Source organism: Acanthisitta chloris, unplaced genomic scaffold (assembly GCF_000695815.1).
Source record: "Acanthisitta chloris isolate BGI_N310 unplaced genomic scaffold, ASM69581v1 scaffold15261, whole genome shotgun sequence".
NCBI classification, from domain to species: Eukaryota; Metazoa; Chordata; class Aves; order Passeriformes; family Acanthisittidae; genus Acanthisitta; species Acanthisitta chloris.
The window spans coordinates 534-10958 of NW_008657752.1; the positions used below are offsets into that span (position 1 = coordinate 534).

General features: G+C 39.0%; 1 protein-coding gene across 1 annotated transcript in view; it reads right to left on the bottom strand.

Annotated features, from left to right (window-relative positions):
• Nucleotides 1-211: 211 nt before the first annotated feature.
• LOC103811851 (nuclear receptor subfamily 4 group A member 3-like) overlaps nucleotides 212-10425 on the bottom strand; it is a 22550-nt gene continuing 12336 nt past the window's right edge. Inside the window, 1 exon segment of the mRNA XM_009084848.1 lies at nucleotides 212-1915. Coding sequence (XP_009083096.1) covers nucleotides 1653-1915 — 263 coding nt within the window. The 3' untranslated portion in view covers nucleotides 212-1652.

Consider the following 10425-nt stretch of genomic DNA (forward strand, 5'->3'; position numbering starts at 1 on the left):
TTCCTTAACAACAACAAAATTTTGACTTAATACAGTGCATATAAAGTTTTTTAGAACTAAACTTTTTAAATATTATTTGAATTTAGCAAAACATGAGCAAGATTTTAATATCAAAGTGCTAAACAGTACTGCCTTAGAAGTCACTGCAAATAAACTGTAAAATAACTCTGCTTGTGATTTGACAGATATTTTATATACAAATGGTTAACAACAACAAAATTTTGACTTAATACAGTGCATATAAAGTTTTTTAGAACTAAACTTTTTAAATATTATTTGAATTTAGCAAAACATGAGCAAGATTTTAATATCAAAGTGCTAAACAGTACTGCCTTAGAAGTCACTGCAAATAAACTGTAAAATAACTCTGCTTGTGATTTGACAGATATTTTATATACAAATGGTTAATAAAAAGACACGCGCACACACACACACGCACACAAATAGAGGTATATACATATATATATATACACATTATATATATGTATATAGTTTTCCAACTGGTGTATCTGAGTCAGTGTGAACACCCCATTTAGTTATCATGTGTAACAGGGCTCCCATGAGCTGGCAGTCATTGCAATAAATACAGGCAAAGCCATTACAATATACCATGCATACAAACATTTATACAAATAAAGACACTATGCAACAAATTATCTCATATTAATATGGCATCAACAGTATAAACATACAAAAAGGAGTACGAACACGGAATGTTTAAACGCAGCCCACTATATCCTTCCTAGCACTTACATTCATACTATTTTACAAGACTTGCTTGTTCTTGAAAACCATCTTCTGTCTGTTTACTAACTAGTCACTTGTGTTAGGAGTCTAGAACTGAACTATCCCTGATGCTGACCCTGTATGCTCCAGTCACTACTTACTCGGATTTCCTTAGCTAAGGAACAACTGAGCCACAATTGCTCCTGTGTCTTCCACATACATTTGTCAGTAAGTCACGCTACATGGAATCAAGTTTGGAAAACTCTGTCAGGTAAGTTAGTGCATGTAATTTTCTCACTTGATTTCTTCCGTTTGTCTTCATAGTAAAATAAATTAGTTAATAAACGAGACTTAGTAAGACAGCACTTTAAAAAATTGCACTTGAACATGGGAGCTAACAGCCATTGTCATTTTGCTATATTTGATTTGTATGAAATGTTTAATTGAATGTACTTTGCTAAAAAAGTGAATTTTTGATTAGATTGTGCTGATGTATGTGCCCTTGATGCGGGAAGTATGCTAAAGGTATCCTCACAAAACACATACTACCCTGGCAAACAACTATTTGCTGTTCCTGTTTTCAAACACAGCTTCTACAATTTTATTCCTCACAGACCATGAGGTGTTAAACAACAGATTTAAAACAGTCATGTTAACCTTTTACCGCTGCTGGGATAGCATTGTCCAAAAGTGCCATATTAGCCATTTAAAAAACCCAAATCACACAAAAGAAAACAAAGAACACAACCCCAAACCAGTAAGCCAGTAAGTTTCAGGCCTCAGGTTGTAAGGACAAAGCGCCAGAAAAGACCTCATTTTAGACTCGGAGCTGCTTTTCTGTTAAGTGAGGGCAGAAATGTTAGCTGTAAGTCACGATCCATTTGCCTGCTCTGGTGGGCGTTTGCCTTTCAGGAGGGTGGCTTGACTCAGAAGGGTAAGGTGTCCAGAAACAGCCTGTCGATAATGGAAGGGGCTGGCACCAAATCTTCCAGTTTCAGGTAAAAGATGCGCTGCAGTCCCAGTGTGCAGAGAGAACGCAAGTCAGCCAGAACACCCAGTACCTTCGGCTCTGCAGACTCAAGTGGTTGTCCTTTGTTTTGGCAACTGAAAGTTAAGTGATCTTTCAAACTGCTTGTGATCTTGTTGCATAGCTCTTCCACTTTCTTTGGTTCTTTTAATCCATGTCGTTCTGCAAAGTGAGAGAAAAAGACCACATCAGCATCCCTGCCACAAATTGAGAGAGCTCATTTTCTTCAGTATAGCCCAGATGTATACTCTGGTACTCAAAGCAAAAAGTGCTTTGAAAGTGTAAGATTTCTCAGAACAGCTGGGGTTATGCGATGTCAGTTAACCTTTCTGCCACACAAAGTAAGGAGATGGCGAGTGCCCTTTTCTCTTTAGCTGCTAAAATAGGTGAGAGACTCTCAGTTATGACTGAAATTCTAGTACAAGGAATCCAAGCACCCTGCGTATCTGACATAATTTTCATGATATGAGACAGAATTAATTGGGTGATTTTCCAGCAAAACTATCACAGGAGGTGTTTTGGAGATTTCCATGCTTCCCCACCAGTTGTGAATGCTCAATAACTATGGCAACCATTATTTATTCAGTGAATTCAAGTGGCGATCGATATCCTTAGCCAGCTCCATCAGCTCCCAGCCTAGAATTCCACCAGGAATTTGCAGAGACTCTTATAAGAAACTAAAGGCACCTTACTCTCCTTTGTTATTTTGATCAGCTGCTGCTTTTTAGTTTATTCATCTTTAAAAGCTCTAAGATAAAAGAAGCCTGGACGTTAAGTATTTTGCTTTGAGTGAGCAATGCCTAAAGTGAACAGCTGCTGTGTTATCCATGGCAAAAAACTCAGCACTCCTAAAAGGAAGGGGAGCTGGGGTTTGTCCCCCTTCAGATACCTTTTTTAAAATACTACAATGATGTTAAATGCATCCACAGTTCTTTTTGCATAAGTAGAATGAATCAGATTTGTGATGCACTAAAAGCAGGCTCTTTAATGGGGAAAGAATTCTGTGTTGTTTGCTATCAAGATTTAGTGGATAAATTAACATTTCAGAACAAAAATCTCAAATAATATTCTGATGTTTCGATTTGACTTTGAAATTCACAGGTAAGTAAGAACTGGGTTCACAGCAGAGAAATAGAATTATGCCAGATAGGATAATCTAAGAAAACGCAGTTTATATTAATTTAAATCAATTAGACATACAAAACAATTAGACATTAGATAGCAGCAGATGAGGAGTAATAGTGGCAGTTCTTATGTTTGATACATTTGAAGTTATCTCCTTCCCCGGCCCTCTCTCCCATGCCTGGCAGCCACCAGTCATATTGTGCCCATTGCTCCCAAGTCTTGTTCCTCTGTACCAGGAGGAGCAAGCGATAGATATGTTCTCTGCCTGTCCCCTAATGAACAGTGAAAAGAGTACAGTTTTCTTCACTTCCAGAAGCAGGAGCAATGCCTGCACTGAGTGCAGTGGTGCCTTGCTCAGGCCTGTGTATATAAACTCCTCGCTGCCTCCTCTCACCACCTGCTTTGGCTACATGCTCTTCACAAACCAATAAAACAGACGGGATTCAATGAAGGCAGTCAGAAATGTAAAGGTCTGGTTTTCCACTGATATTCCCCCATTTTACACTTTTTTTCAATGGTATTTACTTAGGCAGAGTCAGCTCCTGTATAATACTGGTTTGGGATCAGAATCAGAGATGTGCAGACGTGTACATCTCTGGCCAGAAGCTACTGCACTCTGTCATTTAAGTACTGACAATTTGCCCTATTGTTTCAGGGCAACACTCATCCAAGCAGTGACATCTGCTTCAGACATCTTTTTCACCTTGCAGGAGTTAAAAACCTTAGGTATTCTGAGTGCCTTGTTTACATTAAAACACAAGAAGTCTATGAATATTTAAAGCCGTTCCAGTAAATGGTGTATAGTGTAATTATGTAAGCCTTAACTATACAGGTCACCAAGAGTAAATACTTAGGCAGATTCTGCCATTAAAAATCTTGGCAGATAAATATTTTATACAGGTTGGAAAAGCTGTAGGGCTTTTTTTTTTTTTACCACTAGCCTACTGAGAGAATCTGCAGGACATTAAATTAACCTTGCAGTCTTTGAAGAGTTCCCATCTTTTAATCTGTTTTGTTTCCTGGCTCTGTAAGGGAAGATATTTTTATAGATACAGGGTGCTGAACTACTAGAATGGATCCAAAACCTGACTGCAAATTAGCAGAGCACATTTTTAAACCATTGTCTCAATAGGTGTGTATCTTGTTGCAGAGTATGGAAAATTATCTCCGGCTCTGGAGCATGCAGTGACTTTGTTAGCATTTTCAGCCAGAACTAAATAGTCTGTCTCCCACTGACAAGTTCAGAAGGTTTAGCGAACAAATCATGTCTTTGATGAATAGCCATGAAACATACCAAAGCAAAACACTATGCCTGCAAAGATTATCATATTAGTAGCCTTACTTTACATAACAAAATCATGGAAATTCAGAATTAAGAGATATTCTGTCCTTACACCACTTTCTGGTGCTACAATATTAAAGCAATCCCCGATAAACCAAACTGTCCTCTCCTGCATGAATTGCCATACAGTGGCCTTCCCTACTTGCAAATCTCTACAAAGGTTAATTCCTCATGACTGGAACTGCCTCAGGGGTTTTCAGTCTTCAGTTCCTAAGGCATCCCTTGTGGATGCATAGAAAGTCAAAGCCATCGATGTGGAAGCCCTTCCACTAGGGAAGGACACCGCATGCACTGGCACTGCCATTGCAGTCTCCGGTGTTAGCATCCAAGTAGTTTCTGGAGAACATACTCATCTAAGACATGGCTCCTCTCCTTGGTAGACTTGGAGTCTGGGACATAATTTTCTCAAATATTTAAATTTAATAAGGTTCAAATAACAGAAAACACATTTTCTTGCCTTTTCCACACATCCAGCCCTATTTGCACAAAGAAAGACCCACAGTCTTTCTTAGGCAACCTACAGGGAGCAGCATGAGGCATCTGTGGTGAGTGCATGTGGTGGCACTGAAGCCAATGGCCTCCAATCATTTGTTGTCTTCCATGGGATGTTCTTATCCATGTGGCCAAGATTTATGCCAAGAAGGAGAGCTGGTCAAAATGATTAGCTTTTCTCTACCTGATTGAGGAGGTGTGTAAATATTGTTGTATTCAGACTTTCTTAAAATGACAATTAAAAAGGCACATGCAAATATAGGTTTTCTCAGCCTTGTGTTTTAGGATATCATTGATTATTGCAAGAAAAAATGGTGATTTATGGCAAAGATGCTCTCCATAAACTTGTCAAAATGACTCATTAAAAGTCTTGTCCCTAAAGCTCTGCATACTTAGCTCATCCAGGCAAACTGAATGCCACAAGTTTTTCACACCTTTCATTTTTTCCCCGGAAGCTCAATGTGATTCTGTGCTATCATTACACTGATCAGCAAAAACTTGATAGGAAGAAAGCAAAGGAGCAGGAAAATCTGTCACCAGCTGTGCTAGTCCTTCTTTTCCTAACCTCTGACACAGGGTAGATTGTACCAGGGCTAGGCATACTGAGCACTCTTTTATGGGAAATGTCTCTCAAAGAGCATGAGTACCTGAAAAAATTTAAGTACCTCAAAAACCCCTGGGCTCCGCACTCTGTGTCAGGGTGGGTCACTTTTAGCCTTAATTCATTCTGAGGTGTCAGTCTGATCAGAAAGGCAACTGATCAGCACTGCAGACTTAAAATAGGCCTCTTGATTCTCTCGGTTTCAGTATAGTTATGTGATTTTCTCTTCCCCCTTCACAATCCTCTTCCTTTTCTATAACTCAAACACAAGACCCAGATGCCTACAGCTTTCTGGTTGTCTCATGCACACACTGTTACACAGGATGATTGCAACTCCACAGACACAAGAGTCTCCTTTCCTGTAGCCATCTGGTCCATATTCACCCTGCCTAACTCTCAAGCACTTTGCAAGGGTTCCCAACCTAGGTGCACAGATTTCTCAAGATCCTCCTAACATCAGTAGAAGGACAGGTGTTTTTGGAAGATTATTACATTTTAGGTGGGTGAATCGTCTCTAGAGATGCCCTGTATTTTCTATCAGCTGTGCAAGGTACCTAAAGTCAGATGAGCCGAATGACCACACAGAACACCCTAGTTTGTTCCTTACTTTGAATAAACTACAATGTAATACAGAGACTGCTGATTGCTGTAGGAAGGAAAGAGTTCTTGCCTCAGCAAAAAGGTGGGAGTGGAAAAGGAGGAGTGAGTACTTCACTTTGATGCTGACAGTATTTCCCTCAGCAAAGTGGCAGGGGGAAGGCAGACAATGCAATCTGGAGGGGTTGTTTTTTTTATAACTAGCTCTCCTACACTCCTCCAGTCTGCCACCTGCTTGTATGTAGACCCAGCACATGAAGCACCCACTCCAGAGGATATCCTGGCAAGAGGACTCAAGGGTATCTGCTGCTGAAGAGTAGGTAAGTCTCCTTTCCGTAAGGAGTTTGGACAAATTCATGTTCAGAAGGAACTACAGCAGCCAGACTGGACTCATTACTATTTCTTGGTATGACTGATGGTGCTAAAAATTGTGTTTGTAAACTGGAACGGAAAGCCCAACAGCAGGAAGACAAACACAAACTCATAATTAATTGAAACCTCACAATATTCTTCAATGGTCTGGTGCCAGTCTAACAAAGCATTAAGAGTGTGAATAAGCCCAATATATACAGTAGTTCTGGGCTGGTCTGTAACACACTTAAAATAAAACATATGCTGAAAGAGCTTGGCTGAATGAGGGCTAGAATGCTCTGTACTCGGCAGCATCCCACTGAGAGTGTCAAGTGGGCAAAACAATAATAGTTTGATGTGGATAGAGAAAGGAAGAGGCAGAGAGGAAAAGCGAATCAACGAGAGAGAGAGAAAAATAACACTAGCAGTTTTAGAGCAGGCAGAAATTTGAGGCTAGTGTGCCCTTGAGATGATCTGCAGTGGACTCCCAGTCTTTGTATTTTCATAGTGTTAGAAAAAAACCTGTAAACCAGAACATTATAAATGGTCATTTGGGAAGTTAAGGAAGCATTTTTAAGTACAGGCTGAGCTAGTATCTGGTCTACTCTGCAAAGCTTCGCCTTCAACACTATCCAGTCCAGCATGAAGGGGTTGTTCAGGAACACTTTTGATCCATGAACACACTAAACTGATAGAAATCATCCAAGTGAAACTAATGACAGAACTTGCCCCAAGATGACCAGCATTTCCTTTCCATGTTGGCACTCTTCTTTAGCACATTAGAGCCTGCATACCAACAGAATAAGTGATCCAAAGAAAAAGAACATGACAGGATTCTTTTTGCTTTCATGGGGATGTGGGGTGAGTGTCATGTATTGTCTCCTAACTACTTTCTTCTGGGTGATGCTTAAAGCACCACTCATGTGCTCTGGAGGAAGTTGTGTCCTACCTTTCTTAACCAACTAAAGGAAGTAAGAAAAGAGAAGAGAGACAGAGAGAGGAAGATCCTAAAGGAGTAGCTAAAAGTAAAAAGTTGTGTTTTGTCACTACAGAGTTTTAATTTAACAGTTTGCAAGCCACCTCAATAAACCAGATGTGACTTCTTTAATTCTGAGTGCTCTTTCAAGCTGATCTCTTATCTGAAAGGACTTGAAAATTCAGTAGCAATCTGACATAATGCTTTTCCTTCTAGGCAACATACTGCAAATTCCCAGGAAACATAAAATAAGTAGGAAAAGCACAAATATATGGACTTTCTAATGGATCATACGAAGGAAAATGTTACAAAATCTTTCCCTGTTTACTTTATGTTGTGCATACCGTTAGTTTTACTCAAAGCAAGCAGTGTAGTGAACTAGCAAGTACTGTAATAACTCACTAGGTCTCTTGCCATTCCCCTCAAAATTACTGAACAGAATGAATGACCATACATGCCTATAATCATGCATCCTATCCTGTCATCTGCAGCTGCGATTGAAATAGGACATGGAGCTTTGCAGCTCCAAACAAGTCCAACAAGGGTTAGTTAAAGGTCACTGGAACTACTGGGGCCGTTACTGAGGAGACGATTTGACATCCCAAAATGAGAGAACGGCCTTCAGTATGTCTTGAGACACTGGCAACAGTGGAATGTCTTTTAGTCTCCAACACTGTCTTGCATTTATTCCCTCTTCCTTAACTGGGAGACAGATATTAGTTCTTGCTGTCACTCTTGCAGAACCAAAAGAGAACATGCAAAAGAGAATAACAACTCCTCTGAATTTTCTCCCTCAGCAAAACTGCCAATGACTAGTATACAAGAGGGTTTGTTTTCTAAGAGCACATCTTTGTTTGGGCTATTGACAGCACTCATGAAATCAAGAAAAACAAACAGGTCCTTGTTCCCAGAAGCATTTTTCTTTACCTGGAGAGACAATCCTTGAACTGGGTGCTACCTAAAAGGCTGTATGGTATTAAAACAGGCTATGACTATTGTAGAACACAGGGTTGTTGTCTCTTCCTTTTTTTTAAGGTTAATCCATCAAGTAATGAACACTTGACTAATGCAAAATAAGAACTGGAGCAATTTGTGCAATAATCAAGAAAATTTTGCACAAGTCAACATTTTGATTTTGCAATGCTGTTACTAAAGGCAAACTAGGTTCACAAAACAGAGCTTTCCTGCTCCTTCCTATCTTGAAGCCTAATGACATGGATATCCATCTAGGACATGGGAGACCCATGGTCAGATTCCCTTCCTGTTGGAACCAGACCAGAGATTGAGCCTTGAGTGTCCCTCTGATCATCAGCTTGTCCTCAGATCATCAGACACGACAACCATTCTGCAGCCCGTGAAATATATCAAGTTGTCTTAAGACAGTTATATTCAATAGTCAGATATCCTATGTTCCAGGAAAAGGTCACTCTCTCTCGGTCTGACTCACAAAAAGGGCTTGAACCAGGGTTTGCTAACTATCCATTGCCTCCAACAGTCCATTACAGGAGAAAGTACCTTCCCCAGAGATAAACAATGGCACCTAAAACACCCATCAAAATCTAAGCTAAGTCTCAAAACAATGCTTAAAAATGTTCTACTGGTTCCATATTTCCAAATTTTCTCTTTATTATTTTTAATCTTTTGGTGGGACTAGCTAAAAACCAACACATGGTTTGTCATACGCAAACCACAAGGAGGATACAAGGAACTATTTCTCATGGGACACCACACCAGAGGCAAATCTCAAGGCTTTCCTGAATAAAAAATTTCAATACACTAACAGAGAAAATCTCAAAAGAACCCTGCCCAACAGCATTTGTGCTGTAGTTAGTGTTCTCTTAGCCATAATTACCGCATTTCCTCTTACAGGTTGTTTGTTTTAATATCTTTTCATCATTAGACAATACCATCTGTTTTCAGGTGACCAAATTTCTGGCTGAGTCCCTAAGATAGCTAACACTCTTGGAGATCTGAAACAAATGAATATAAGTGAATATATATATATTATTCACTGAAACCTGTGAATGTAAGTCACTAAACATGGGAGCTTTGGTCTAATTTAGATTGCATGAAAACATATGCAAATCAGCAGAGATATACAGGCCTAATTAATTAAAAGAATAAGCAGAAAACTAAATTTCTTTTAAACACCATCTCACACAGGGGTGAAAATCAAGAGAAGCTTGACAAATACAGAAAATCTGAAGGCTTTTATGTACATAAACAGTCTTCTTTTAATGGCAACAGATGCTTCTATTTGTTTAGAAGCTTTCAGAAGACCAGCACAATATAGCAAACTCCTAGAAGGGTTATGATCAAGGAAAGGAAGAAATGTGAGATGTTACCCATTAAAACCTATTTCTAATTACCTTAGGGAGACCTGAGCCAGCCACTGGACAACTTTGGCTCTTTATGTAAGGGCATGCAAGCAGTGTGTAACTGAACAAAATATCATGTTAAAACAGGGCATGAGTTTGTAAGGAAAATACATTTTCTTCCGATACAATAGCTTTTACTACATTCGCTTAGACAGCTTGCTGGGAATCCTGTTCATTGACCTGCATACTCTTGGTCTCCAGGAAGATAATCAAGAACACGCTACCTGTGTCTATCTAAAAAAGGCATGAATATATAGTAAATAATCTAAATCATTGATATGTGCTATATAAATGGGAGCATATATGCCTGTATGTAAATATAGATGGAGATAGACAGCACCTGTCCTTGATTTATAGATATCTAAAGGCATACACATACATAAATACGTTACATATCTATATAGGTATGCATATACATACACACATACATATATATGTATATATTTATAATACATCTGTGTAAGTATATGTGAACACATGTCAGTGGATGTTTATATACAGGAGTAAAAAAAAGAAATTGGGAATGTTCTTTCTCACTTTAACACACAACACATTTTTTATACAGAGCAAAGCAACTCCAATGAGTTATTCTGTCTTAAATGTTTTATCAAAGAAAGTAGAAACTGGACCTTAAAGCACCCTTTCCAACTGCAGAAGAAATAAACAGAAATGAATCAAAACATTGAAAATACTTAAGAAAATACTTAAGAAACAAAGAGTTACATGTGGTGCTACCCCTTCACCAAAAAGCAGGAAGAAAGAGTACTATGTAAACTCTGAAGCCAAAATTTTGGCCTCACAAACGTCAGC